At 29.5% G+C, this 15,734-nt stretch overlaps 1 protein-coding gene across 1 annotated transcript; it reads left to right on the top strand.

The window, feature by feature from the left end:
* Positions 1-5,238: 5,238 nt before the first annotated feature.
* On the top strand, positions 5,239-5,831 carry LOC135961313 (uncharacterized). Its single transcript, XM_065512806.1, has 3 exons — positions 5,239-5,297; positions 5,371-5,452; positions 5,529-5,831. The coding sequence occupies exons 1-3, from the start codon at positions 5,239-5,241 to the stop codon at positions 5,829-5,831; spliced, it is 444 nt and encodes a 147-aa protein (XP_065368878.1).
* Positions 5,832-15,734: the final 9,903 nt, after the last annotated feature.

Here is a 15,734-nt window from a genome sequence, read left to right on the forward strand (position 1 = left end):
ATAAGACAGATGTCCCTGCGAAGATGCTACAGTTTGGATCGTCGAACCAGAAGTCGGGTCCAACCACTGTAGCCCCACCCGACACTACAGCAGAACCGAACGCCCCCATTCACAAGGAACCATCTAGGAGGGCTTTCGTACAAAGGCTTTCATCGATAATGGATCCAAGTCGCCCGATGCGCTTAATATGGACGAGTTGTCGAAACTTAGATGGGCTAAGGCCCAACTGGCTAAGCTGGACAGTTCAAATCCTCCTTTAAGCGCAGATGCAGCGGACCAAGCCGCATTTGCTGGGCCTAAACGGCAACGCTCTGAGGAGGGACTGCTTCGACAGCAAAATCAACAGCCGATGACTGAACGTCCGAAGCAAGAGGCTCGTGTGGTAAGGTCATACAGTGAGGTACATTCAGAGCGAGAATCCTGACCTACCGACCAATAATTGGAAAGTGTTCAAGGTTTCCGCTCCTAAAGGTGCATCAAACTTAACAAAAAGTAAAATTTTTTTTTATTTTTTTTATTTATTCATTCCATAAAAACAAGTAAGAAAGAATGGCCCGACCATATTATTATACCCTACACTAAGTAAATGAGCAAAAACATTATATGGGAACTATGACTAATTATGGACCGATTAATGGTTTAGAAACGTTTTTTTTTTTGGTAATAATTTGGTCCCTCGGGAACTATTGGAGATATTGTTACGAAATTTCACAAGTTTGAAGCTGAGGTGTTTTCGAGTTGATTTTTTTGTTCAGCTTCCTAGCGCTAATGGGGGTCAGTGCGTAGCCCCTAAAATTTGGTTTTTAAATTTTAAAAAAATGGACAAAATTCTCAAAAAAAACGCTTACATGTGTAGGTTATCTCTATTAGTTGAAGAGATATTTAGGTTTATTGATTTATTTTTTTTATGGTCCAAATTATGTTTAAAATATCAGCTTTATTGGCGATTAATTCGAAATTATTTCCAAGAAAACTGTTCACGATGATCTTGAAAGATTTCCATGCTGCATATTCTTTCTCCAATAAACAATGTGAAAAATTTTCATCATTCTGTAGGTTTCTGATCTTAGGGCCAACAAATATACATTCTTTGATTGTAGAATATCCTCCTCGGTCCTGACGTGCAGCCAGCCCACTGGACATTTATCAAACGTCTGCAGACCTAATAAAATGTTTTTTTTTTAAGCTAGCTGAACATGTTTCTTGTTCTAAAAACCGGGAATTTTTTCAAGCAGGCCACACTAAAAAATGTTTAATTAATTTTGTGATCAGTTGTTCAATTAATTCAATTCAATTAATTTTTTTAAAGTTGTGAAGTATAAAAACTAAACGAAATATATAATTTTATTGTTAACAATTCAATAATCATGATATGGTACATTAATGTTCATTAAATTTCATGTTAGTCCTTTATTTTAGCATTTTTTTTACATGACCAGCCCGCTGCACATTTGTATCCTATTACGAAAAAAATGCCAAGTAAATTTACAGAGCAACAAATTGTTGACCGGCTCATGGAAAGCGATATTACTGAAAAGTAGAAATGGGAAATGGGTAAATACCCAGTAAAATGGGTAAATTGGTTAAAAATGGGTATATACCATGGTATAAACTATGTTGTAGAAAATTTGGTGAATAAACCACGTTGTGCTACAAAATTTCATGAATTTTATAATAAATATAAATTGAAATGCTTACAGAGCACTTGAAAAGTAACGAACCGCTATTTTGCTTAATTCTGTAGACGCGCAAATACTTTTCCACCATGTCGAAGGAGATATTTCTTCTACACAAAATGTTTAGCCCACAAATTCTCTCCAGCTTCATAGTTTGCTAGGTCCGCCATTATATTTATATTCAAATTGGTACCCATATCATAAATAAACATCATATTGGGGCCAAGGATACTAGCAGCCAAATATATTGGTTTAACAAACATTTTCAACCTTTCATTAAAAAGAGAGACAACACTTCTGGTTTTTTTATCATCAATTTCAGTTAATGGTATAAATGCATATCATAGCTTATTTCGAATGCCTTTAAAAGCTAAATATAACCGATGAATACTATATTGGTTGAATTCAAAAATAGATATCCATTGCGCCATCGGTTGAAATAGTTTTAAATTGAATTTCAGCATATTCCAAACATTTTCACTTAGTATTGATGATATTGTTGTACCCTTTAGGTTCACTTGTTCGTAAACAGCCAAAATAAAACAAATGAGTAATTTAAAATAACGTTTTAGCTGATTGACAAATGCAAGTGTATCAAATAGCAATAGTTTTAATATAATGTTGCAATTAAATATTTTGTTTAACAATCTAAAAATTCGACTTTGGAGATAGCATAATCGCTTGTTCGACTTTTTTTCCGACAAAAAAGTCGATTTCCACTTTTCGACTTTTTTCAGCAAACTGTCGATTGTTAAAACAATAGACCTATAAAACCGTAATTTATTAAACATTTTATTATAACTTTGTAAGAATATGACAACAGTGTATTAGAGGCCTTAGTATATCCAGTGTAATTAATATCGTGATGAAATTTCACATAACAAGTTTTATATGATTGACCCTACCCCCTATATCATAAAAATACAAAATTCAGCACAGCCGAATATAACACTTTTTTATTATAAAGAATGTGAGCCAAACTGTAGCAAAGTATATCGAAAATGTAACACCTAAAAATTAAAACTTTAATGTTTTCAAATGATTTCCAAAATATTCCAACTCAATTTGTGCATTTTTGTCAGCTGGACCAGATCTAAAACTATGATTTTCGGCCAAAAGTATATTTAGTATTTTACTTGTGATAAAATAGATGGCAACATAATAGGAAACTTGCAGAACATTGACTACGGATTAAAATAATTTTAAAATTAATATTTATTGTATTCATATTTTAATTAAATTAAAATATTTTTAAGTTTAAGAAATTTGGTGACCGATTAAGTCTAGATAGAGGCTGGGTTATTGAAAATTATCGATAATTAGAATATACTATGGATAACATATAATTGGGGTATTCACTAGGGTATTCGAATTTTCTCTTGTTCGAATAAAACGAATAATTCGACTAAGAGATTTTAATCTTTTCGAATAATTCGATCACACGTTTAAAATTAATCGAATTATTCGAATAATTTACATTTATTTAAAAAAAGTAAAGAATGAAGTTTTGATGTCGGTTTTTTAATATTTTATTGTTAAATAGAAACAAAAAATAACGTAAAAGTTAACAATTCCAGTATTGATAATGTTAAAAAACATTCAAAAACAAGTCCATCATTCAATTCTCAGAAATATTCTGATCAGATTAACTCCCGAACAATCTACAAAACAATTGACTAGCAAACACTTTAGTTTCCGTTTTGGATCTATGCTTTAAAAAATTTGATCTAGTTATACATAATCCTGAATTCAAATACAATATAAACGTATTAGGAACTTTTTTATGTCGTTCATTAATTCGGGTTTTAAATTGAGAAACTAATTCTTTAGTAAATTAATTATTCATTATTTCTAAATTATTTATAACAAATTGTATTATAAATCAAGCTCTATCAACGCTGCCGAATCTTTGCTTAATGCTTAATAAAGTGGTCTTGGGGAATTACACAATAAAGGGAATCTGTCCAAAGTTTGATATCATTGTCAGTGAACGTGGCTAATTTGAAGTCAGGCAGTGCATGATTGACGCATTTACAAATACGCAAAAAGTTTATTACCATTTTAGACAAAGATGTTCAAAATCATGTATAAGACGAACTCCATACTTTTCTTGCAACAAAACGTTAGTTTGCAATATTTGTGTTTATCATTCGATTAATTAAATATTTTACAACACTTACGTACGCGGTTAATAACATCAATTATATACATATATTTTAAGATCATGGCCTTCATCTATTTCAATGTAATCATTATAAATGTCATCCTCAATATCACTTTCGATGACCGTTTCAAAATCACATTAACCATCACATTCAACTCCACTTTAATCTAAGTTAATATTTTGATTACTAATTGCGATTCGTCTAATATTTCGCCAGCTAAATAACAAATATTTTATTCCGTACCTTTTATTTTCATTGGTTCAAGTCCTAAGTTAAAAATTTTGAAAGATTTATTTTTAGAATTGTAACTTCTGGCAGTAATATTTATATATTTATAGAAGGAGCTATCGGAACACTCATCTATAGTGATTGAAAGTCCCTTTGTCTTTAGTTATTTGTCGAATTTCAGAAACAATACAATTTTTGTGAGTCATTATTTCTTATTTAAAGTTGAAATTATGAAAAATTTTAAGCAATTTAATAAATTTAAATATATATGAACATTTATTCGTTTTATTCGATTATTCTACATGAAATTGTTCAAATTATTCGTTATTCGAAAATGGCCATTTTTAAATTGTTCGAATAATAATTCGTAAGCAATTTTTCGATTAATCGAACAATCATTAGTCGAATGAATACCCTAGTATTCACACAGTCTACTATTTGGTCATAATGTCGTAATATATTATGATAGCTTAAACAAATTTTTGTTGTGTTTCAAACACAAAAGTTCTAAACTAATAAGACTATTTGAACTGTGTTTATTGTTTTGGTATAAAATAATACTTTTTTGGTTTAAAGCACAACAACAAATATTATAATATATTAGGATATTATGACTAATAGCAGACCGTGTAAATACCCCAAATCTTTAATATCGTGAGTACAGAAACAAATTTTAAAATTATAATATCGAGTAGGTAGGTTGTTGAAAGACAATCGTATTCTTTACAGGTGTTTTGAAAACGATTAACTCATAAAATGTATGCAAATATCAATATCTATATTAAAAGGATACATTTGGAACATTTTTCAGCGTTTTGGCTTATTTTCCACACATGTGTGCATAATTTTACCTGTTTAGTCCTAAGAAAAACTTAATAATTTCTTAATTAGGTTTAAATGCTGCGGCTGAAAATTTTTCTGTTGCCTAAATGCGCACACATATTTTAAAAATGTCCCATTATATCATAAAACGCTTAAGTCATTTATGAGCTAGAACCTAAATTGGAAACAAGACATCTGATAATATGTGTTGCTTAAAGATTTTAAAGTATAAAAGACTAAAGATTTACGAATTTCTTATACACAACCAAAACGATCTTGGCACAGTAAGCATCAAGAACATCTTCAGTTGGCAATTTAAATAAATATTTTAAATAATTTTTTTGAAAATGGAACCAAAAACTAAAGTTGAATATGTTGTTTTAAAATTAACATATTCCAAATCAATGTAAGTATTTAATTAATTTTCATTAATCATTTATAAACTATGTATTTAATTAATAATAACAATTTATTTACAGGCATCCTCAATCCTGTCCTCAAATTACAGTGTCACGCAGGAAGCGTTCACCATGTGACTCCATACCTCTAGTTAATGATTGGGTAAGTTTTATAGAAACAAATTAATATTTATTCTAAATTTGTACTTACAAATAACTTTCCTTCTTTCTCTTTTTAGTTTGATCGCATAATGACTCAAGAGAAGTCGAGTATACCATCCACCGCAAAGGTACGTTATTGTGAGTGGAACATAACATCGGGAAATGAAGAATTGTTTACGGCAAATGGTCATCGTTTTGAAAATATGTATTTTATAATGGGTAAAGAATCCGTACATACGATGTTTTATATGTGCGAGCATATAAATATGGAAGGACGTCTTTCTTTAACTGCACATATTTGCCGCGGCTGTTTCAACAATGAGTTTGAAATTGTGGAATCCGTTAAGGGATGGCTGATGGAAAGGACCGGTTGTAACTAATTACACCTTTAGTTAAAATTTAGCTTATAATTTAGTCTTAGTATTTGAAAATAGTGATTCCTTATATATAATTAGTATCAAAAACGTAATAAATAATCATAATTGCTTGTGGTAGTTATGTAAAATATATATAAACATGTGTTTTTAATTAAACCAGAGTATTTTTATGTTGTTCAAAAATGTTTGAAATTTTCTTTTGAAATTTTTTTATTTTTTTATGATTTTCAGCTACAAAATGAGAAAATATGAGCGAAATTCACTCAATTTTGTAAGGAGGATGAATTGCTTTAATGTTTATGGATGTTTTATTATGATTAATAACATTTTTTAAGTTTCAGATATTGTTAATTCATCTTTAAATATTGGCCAATATATGGCAATAATGCAAAATTATTTTAACTAATTCATTAGATAATAGAATTATAATGCATTTTTTTTATAAAATATCATACAATTTACATAAAAAATCAAACATTTTTGTCATGTACTATTTTATAATATTTATGAACAAGTTCTTATTCTGAATGAAAATAGTTTGGGAAAAAAACTCATGTTCGATTAATAATATTTATTACAAAATTTATTCCAATTATGAATTTATTTTTTCTGTGTACCATTAATTTTACAATATGTTTTTATTTGTAAATCCTTTACCAGTAATTATCTATTTACAGAATTGTAAATAGATAATTACACATTCAATTAACGAACAAGATACGCCACAAAATAACAAAATATAAATAATTCAGACTTTCAAAATGCACAATCTACCACATTTTCTAATACCAACTCAAATACAAACACACAAATTAACAATCCACTACAAGTTTCTATAAAATTACTATTGACTTCATGCTATGTTACATGCGATATCAGTATACTTAAGCAAAAATAAACTGTATGAGAATTATATTAACACAATCTGTAAAAAACCAGTTTGTACGAATTACTCACAAAACCTTTAAAGTGACTACACTCTAGATTACTTAGAGACACTTAAGTGACAATAGTCTTCACGCTAGATTACTTGGGATGCATAAAGTAACCAATTGTCTTCTCTCTGCACTACAAAGTGCACACACGTGTCAAATGATCAAAATATATAAAATGGAGTCAGCCAAGTGATAAGACATTTGTGACAATTACTGTCTTTAAGGGATACATTGACTACTTGCTTAACTGCTGGGGATATTTGTGTTTGTATTGTTGTTGATGTTGGTAGTATTGAATAGGTTTATGTTGTTGTTAGGATTTGTTGGTGTGTTGTTGGTGTTAGTATACATGTTGAAATTGTTTTCATATATTAACGACATTTGTAATTGTTGTTGGTTGTGTAGCTTGTTTTTCATTAATATTTGATTTTGCGTTTGTTGTAAAGATCTGCAATATGTTGAGTTTCCCCACGCTGTAATACCATGCCTAATATATGACTCGGCTAACGAAAAATATGCCTGTTTGAGTACATCGTATGTTGAGCAGTTGCTTAGATGATAGAGACTATAAGCGGCTTTTCGCAGTTTCTTTGAGAGTTGTTGTATGTGAGGGAGCCATTTGAAGTGTTCATCCACGTATACTCCGAGATATTTGTACGTTTCTACAATCTTTATGGTTGAGGTGCACGTGTCCGTGTATCCAGTGCTGTTTATTTATTTATTATTTATTAGCCTATGGAAAATTATCCTTACAGGCAATTAACAATTATTTGTATAAATGTAATTAAAAAAACTTATTATAAAAATTATGAATTCAAATAAGCAATAATGTTGTTTTTAATTATATTGTTACTTAATGAAAAATCAATTAACATGTAAAATTTATTAAATTCCATACACATTCTCCTTATTGGATCAGCATTGGCAAAGTTCGCTCTAATAAATTTCACTGATAATGGAACAAAATGACGTGATAGTCGTTGAGGCACATTAAATGAGATATTTTGGATTAAAAAACCGGAACTTACACTACCATTGATTAAGTTGCAAATAAATTAAATGTTTAACATTGATCTTCGGCTCTTCAGGGTTGGAAGTTTAATTAAAGCCAATCTTGCAGAATATGAAGGTAGATTTATTGGGTTGAAATTTAATCCACGAAGACAAAAGAGTAGGAACTGTTTTTGTACAGATTCAATAGCATCAGAATGCTTTTTATATATAGGGTCCCATATTACGGATCCGTATTCCAGGATAGGTCTTACCAGGGATGTGTATAGAGATTTAGTGGCATAAGGGTCATTGAACTCCCTAGCCCAACGTTTCATAAATCCTAGTACACCTCTGGCTTTATTTGCTGTCATTGTTATATGTGAAATAAAATTTAGCTTGGAATCCAGTAAAATTCCCAGATCTAAAAATTTATCGACCATTTCAAGCTGATGTAGTTCAAAAACATAGTGTGCCGGTATTGGATTCTTTCTAACAAATCGCATATATTTGCACTTTTTTAGGTTTAATTCCATATGATTTTCTTTACACCATGAATAAAACGAATTTAAATCATCTTGAAGAAGTTGCTGATCAAGAACTTGACGATAGCTTAAAAATATTTTAACGTCGTCTGCATACATTAAGACATTGGAACCACGAATAACTTGAGGAAGGTCATTTATAAACAGTGAGAAAAGAAGAGGACCAAGATGACTGCCCTGTGGTACACCAGATGATACCTTTATATTTTTAGAACGAATATTCTTAAAAAGTACAGCTTGTATTCTATTTGTTAAATACGAGAAAATCCACTGTAATGTACTATTGGAAAACCCCAATACACAAAGTTTCTTTCTCAAAAGCATATGATTGACTTTGTCAAAAGCTTTGCTGAAGTCTGTATATATCACATCTATTTGCTGATGTTGAAGAAATCCGTGATAAATTTCGGATGTTAGGTGAAGAAGATTTGTTGTAGTTGAGCATCCTTTCTGAAAGCCATGTTGATAAGGAGATATTAAAGTTGAGACTTGATAGCATAATTGTTCAGTTATGATTTTCTCGAATAATTTGGGTATTATACTTAATTTAGCAATACCTCGGTAGTTTTTAATATCAGACTTATTTCCTGATTTAAATAATGGAACAATAAAAGAATCCTTCCAGACGTTAGGAAAATTACAACTCTTTATTGATTTGTTAAATAAATACGTGAGAGGGATAGCAATATTGTCAGCACAATTGATTAAAATACTGCTGGGGATTTTATCAGGACCAAAATTATGCGAAAATTTTAGTTTCTTTAATTCCATGGTTATATTACAAACATCGATAAAGTGTATAGATACTGATTGATTTGAAGATATCGTATATGGGTAGTCAGCAGAATCATTATAAGTTGCATTTGAATAAGTTGTTGAGAAAAAATCCGCAAATAGATTGCTTATAACTGCATCATCACTAGATTCATTTTGGTTAAACTTCATAGATGAGGGGAAGCCAGTTGATTTTCTTTTGGAGTTGACAAATTTGAAAAACGATTTAGGATTACGTTTAAAATTGTATTTAACTTTGTTTATATAATTATTGTAACACGATTTACTGAGCAGAGTGTACTCAGCTCGACAAACAGAGTACTTGAGGTAAAAAAGATGAGAACCAGTTTGTTTAAATTTTTTGTAAAATTTATTTTTCTTATTTTTAACTTGAACCAGCTGTTTATTATTCCACGGTGGACCAGACAGATTTGTATATATTTGTTTTGGAAAACATAAATCCAAGAATGAATTTAATTTATTGTAAAATGCTTCAGTCATTTGCTCAACATCTGTATAGTACGAAAATATATTGTACCAGTTTGTATTGTTAAGGAGTTCATTCAACATGTTATAATTCGTACGATTGAACGAAAAAACCTTTTTACTTTCATCAGGTGAAGTCAAGAACGATTTATATATTATTGGCGTTCTTAGCTCAATTGTAGGATGGTAGCAATCTTCTGGAGTTGTAATTGGGGATGAGCGATTGATGAATGAATTAGTCACATCGTTTACGAATATTAGGTCCAACATTTTTGAATATTTATTTCTAATGCCATTAATTTGAAATAGACTTGAGTCATATAATATATTAAAAAACTCATCAAACTTCGAATTTTGCCTTGTTTGGACAAAATATTTATCATCTGGCAAATAATTCCAAGCTACTGATGGCAGATTAAAGTCTCCAAAGACAAAAATAGCATCGTTATTATGAAGGGAGCGGCCAATAGAACTAATAATTTCAGCATGTTTGATGTATGTTATTTGTGGAGAAGATGGCGGAATGTAGGAACATGTAATAAATATTTTATATCCATTTACTTTTACTGATACTGATATAAATTCTATGTCTTGCGGAAATTCGAAATCTACCAAGTTCAGATGAAAAATTAGAAGAAACTGCGATAAGGACACCACCACCTGTGGACTTGCTGCCACGATCACGACGAAAAATATTAAATTTGTTACAAAGTATTTCGGTATTTAAAAAATTTTCATTGAGCCATGTTTCTGTTAATACTAAAATATGTTGATCAATGTTAAAGCTTTCTATATAAAGGGATGATAGTTTTGTTCTCAAACCACGAACATTTTGATAAACGATAGACATGAAGTCATTAGTTGGATTTAGTTTTTTGGAGCAACAAATTCACGTTGTGGAAGTACCGCGATATTTTGTGGCCTAGGTCTGTAAATATATTCACGAACAAGTGTATTTATAGGCCAGAAATTCGGATCAACTAAGGTTTTAAAAATATCAATGGAAACAGTAATTGATGCGATAGATCTGGGTTGGGGAAAGTTAAACTTTTGTATTGAAATATCAGCTTCATTTCCAATTATATTTTTCACGTAGTAGTCAACAGATTCAGTTGTAGTATCGTTTGCCAAGCGGGAAATAAATATTGTTTTTTTAGGAGGTATTGCTCGTAGAGGAATACGGACGTTTTCATTATTTAGCAGTTGTGGAGGATTGTAAGAAGTATTATTGTTTATATTAGCAGTATTTAAAACAGCATCTGCATAACTTAATTGTAAATTATTACAATTTAATTTGGGAGCATTCGAGGATGGGAAATAGCAATCAGTTGGTACAGATGGATCGGAATTACTAGGTACAGATGGATCAGAATTACTAGGCGGTCCAGAAACAGAAGTAGAAGGTTGCTCATCACGTTTTTCCTTATTTGCGTTTCTTGCGGATTTGCGGCGTTTAGGAGAAGATTGAGGCGGGGACTTAAGATTATCTAATGATTTATAATCATCAAACAAATTGCCATATTCTGATATACGATCATTTAACTTATTAGCATCGTCTTGAAGTTCCATAAATTTCTTCTTAGTATCTTGGAAAAAACGGTAATAATTCACACCAAATTTCCTACAGCTTTCGCAACACCAGTGTAGTCCATTATTTTTCATAATAGCTTCAGCAACTAGGCCAGATAATCCACTACATTTAAAGTGGCAAAATTCATGGCAGAGCCAACACACAATCATTCTTTCTTCTTCACTTTTAATATTGCAATTTTTTACTAAACAGGCCATACTCAAAAAATGATTTTATATTATTTATTTTGCACAGTGTAAAAAAATATAAATATATATGGCAACCTTTAATTTGAGAATGAGGATGACACTTGTTTATTAATCAGTTGTTGTTGTATTTATGTTGATGAGTGTAAGCAAAGTATACCAAGTAGTCCAACTCTCAATTTTTTCAAATTACTCTCTCACATATACGGGTACCGTGTGAGCTCAGAGAAATGTAAACAAATGAAATGTCTTGAAATTTTCACTTTTAATTTTTGATAAAATAACGTTCTATTACACATTATTACTTTAACACATATAATTTTATATTTTTTTTAAAACACTTTTAGCACACTTTCATTGTTAAAAAGTTTCTATTTTGCACAAATCAAGAAAAAATATTTTTGGAAATTCTGACATGTAATTTTTTGTTATTGTAGAATTTAAACTATAGGACAGAGTTACAATTTTTGGTATTAAAAATTCATACAAATTCAAATTTAGAACATATTTATAAAACTCTGTTGCCTGTAGAAAATTTAAAAGTTACCAACACATGTGTAATTTTGTTACTCACACATGTTTAGAGTTAGGTACTTTTTTACTAACACATGTATAGAGTTAGGTACTGTTGTCAAAGAGTTGGACTACTTGTTATACTTTGAGTGTAAGTAAACGATAATGATATTTGTTCTTGTAAAATTTGTTTATGTTTGATTCTTTTCTTTATTGCTTTATTCTTATAAGAATTTATGTATTTTAATTAGATAAATAGTTTATAAAATTAAACAGTTATTAATAATGTAACTGAGTAAATGAAGATATCGAGATGTAGCAAATTTAACACAGATTTTTTCAATAACAGTCACTGAATTTAATTGTTTATAGTTTATAAGATTAATTAGAAAATTACGGAGCAGTTTTATTATGCGGTATATACGGTTTGATAGCGAAACTGTTTATCTCTTGTGAAGACATTGGTAGTCGTGGAAAATAATGTTTGAAACTGTTCTGGAGAGATGTCGCGGTCTAATATGCATAATTTTAGTTTTAGCCGCGTTTATTACAAGGCCATTATCGTGGCACCATTTTGAGATTTCGTTAAGTTTCTTTTGCATCATTTCACACGCCGTATCAATATTTCTATGTGATACTAATAATAATGTATAATAATTATATATTTCTTTTAGTTTTTATACTTCACAACTTTAAAAAAAATAATTGAATTGAATTAATTGAACAACTGATCAAAAAATTAATTAAACATTTTTTAGTGTGGCCTGCTTGAAAAAAATTCCCGGTTTTTAGAACAAAAAATATGTTCATCTAGCTGTATAAATGGTAGTAATACGAAGGGTATACGAGGAGGGTATTCTCAAATCAAAGAATATACACTTATTAGCCCTCAGATCAGGAACCTACAGAATGATGACAATTTTTCACATTGTTTATTTGAGAAAGAATATGCAGCATGGAAATCTTTCAAGAACATCATGAACAGTTTTCTTGGAAACAATTTTGAATTAATCGCCAATATAGCTGATATTTTCTAAGAAAACATAAAAAGATCGAGCAAAATTAAAAAAAAAATAAATCAATAAACCTAAATATTTCATCAACTAATAGAGATAACCTACACATGTAAGCGTTTTTTTGTAGATCTTCTCAAGGATCATTTGGATTTTTGTCGATTTTTTTTAAATTTAATACCCAGTTGATTATAAGTGTTATAAAAAAATAGTTGATAATATGTATAGGAAATGCTATACAAATTTAAAATTCGAACTTGACGGGTTATGGTTTAGTGAATGTGAATTTCAAAGCGACAAAATTTATGCTGGTAGCATTTATGACAAAATACACCTATGTATCCTCTCGCTAGCAGCAAGAATTTTAAAGGTTAAAAAGATGAAGCGAAAATAACTGAAACAATGGAGTTCGATTCATCATACCTAACTTTAGATTCAATGGATTTGGGATACGATTTTGAAGAAGAAATTAAAAATCCACCTTTGATTTTGTCATTAAAAAAGAAGACTTGCTTTTTATGCCTAAAATGTTTATTATTACAAATGCTAAAACGTTTTCCATACAATCTTATGTTTTTTAAAACATATAAACAGTTTTCCCCAAATATGTGTTGGACAAAATAGTTTCAGCTCAATTATGAAAATTCTACAACCGGTAGTGAATAACACTGTTTCAAGGGATAGATACATATATATGAATCCCAATGATATTAGCAATTCTTATAGCTTAAAAAAATCGCAAAAGGTTATTGTAGAATACACTTCTCTCAATAAAACAAAAGAGTTACTAGGAAAAATAAATCGTCACAGAGTGTATTCGAGCTTAATAAACGATGACAAAACGATGAACGATGAAATAATGACAATGATGCGCGAGTTGTTAATCGACCCAGACCTACTTTGCGATTCCGCCTTGGTATTGATGTATAACTTTTTAATTCTTAAAAGTATTCGCATAATATTAAAATAAATAAAAAAAGTTATTCGATTTTGTCGAATAATTCGAGACAAAAAACCCGGTTTGTCGAATAACTCGAAAACCGTCCTTTTACAAAAACCGGAAAATTGGAAAAAACCCGGTTTTTCGAATAATTCGAAAACCGGTTTGACCACTCTACCTACGAACCTTATTACTGGCTGGTGTAGTCCATCCCACTAGGAATCCTAGGATTCCACCATGATATCCAATATTTGGGATGTCCCAAATGTTCCCTGCAAACTCTTATCTTCCCTACTTACTTATCTTAATTAGCCACTCATATTAATGATAAAAACCGAGAACTTTTTCATTTAAACATTATAAAGATTTTTATATTTATTGATTAATTATGAAATTATGTTATACATTCATGATAAAACTCAATTATATTAAAGTGCCAGCAAAGCTTTAGAAATTTGAAAGATTTACAAAAGAAAAAGTTCAATATTGAATATTATTAATTTTAAAATTTATGAGTTTTTAGTTTTAGAAATTTGAAGAATTTACAAAAAAAAACAATATTGTTAAAATTATTAATTTTAAAATTTATCACCCTAACTATAAAAGAAATTTTAAAGTTAACTTTTGTTAAAGTCGACTTTATTTTAAAATAAAACTTTTGTATATTTCGTACCAAAGTTACCAAGTAGTCCGACTCTCCATTTTTATACCCTTCAGCTTCGTGAGAAGGGTATATATAAGTTTGTCATTCCGTTTGTAATTTCTACATTTTTCATTTCCGACCCTATAAAGTATATATATTCTGGATCCTTATAGATAGCGGAGTCGATTAAGCCATGTCCGTCTGTCTGTCTGTCTGTCTGTCTGTCTGTCTGTCTGTCTGTCCGTCTGTCTGTCTGTCTGTCTGTCTGTCTGTCTGTCTGTTGAAATCAGTTTTCTGAAGACCCCAGATATCTTCGGGATCCAAATCTTCAATAATTCTGTCAGACATGCTTTCGAGAATTTTGCTATTTAAAATCAGCAAAATCGGTCCACAAATGGCTGAGATATGAGGAAAAAACCAAGACAACCTCGATTTTTGACCTATTTTTTTACCTATATCTGGATTACTAAGACATTAATATAGACAATATGGATATCTAATGATAGATATTTCAAAGACATTTGCAACTACGTATATAAGACCATAGTAAGTTGGACCTACAATGGGTCAAAATCGGGAAAAAAATGTTTAACCCGAATTTTTTTTTCAAAAAAAAAAAATTTAAAAAACAAAAAATATTTTTTTAAAATTTAAAAAAAAAAAAATTTTTAAATTTAAAAAAAAAAATTTTAAATTTAAAAAAAAAAAATTTTTAAAATTTAAAAAAAATTTAAATTTAAATTTAAAAAAATTTAAAATTAAAAAAAAAATTTTAAAATTTAAAAAAAAAAAATAACAATAGAAAAAAATTTGTTTCCAAAAAATTAAAAAAATGGAAAAAAAAAATAAATTTTGTTTACCTAAAAATATTTAAAAGTTTGAAGTATAATTTGGTGAAGGGTATATAAGATTCGGCACAGCCGAATATAGCACTCTTACTTGTTTTAAATTAATCTCTCACATATACGGGTACCGTGTGAATTCAACACCCTTGTGAGAGAATTAAACACATCAAAAGTCTCGAAATTTTAACTAAAAATGGTTGACTAAATATAGCTCAATTTACGTTAATTCATTAACAAGCATAATTTTATAATTTTTTTCAACAATTTTAACACATTTTCATTTTCAAAATTTAAACAATTGACATTTGTTTTGAAATGTAAAATAAATATTAAAATAAAAAATCAAGAAAATTGTGGATAATAAAAAAAATGGACCAAGCGCATGTAAATAGGGTAAGGAACAAGATAAAATCCCAAAATATAGAATGATTATTTATTTTACATAT

Source organism: Calliphora vicina, chromosome 5 (assembly GCF_958450345.1).
Source record: "Calliphora vicina chromosome 5, idCalVici1.1, whole genome shotgun sequence".
NCBI lineage: Eukaryota > Metazoa > Arthropoda > Insecta > Diptera > Calliphoridae > Calliphora > Calliphora vicina.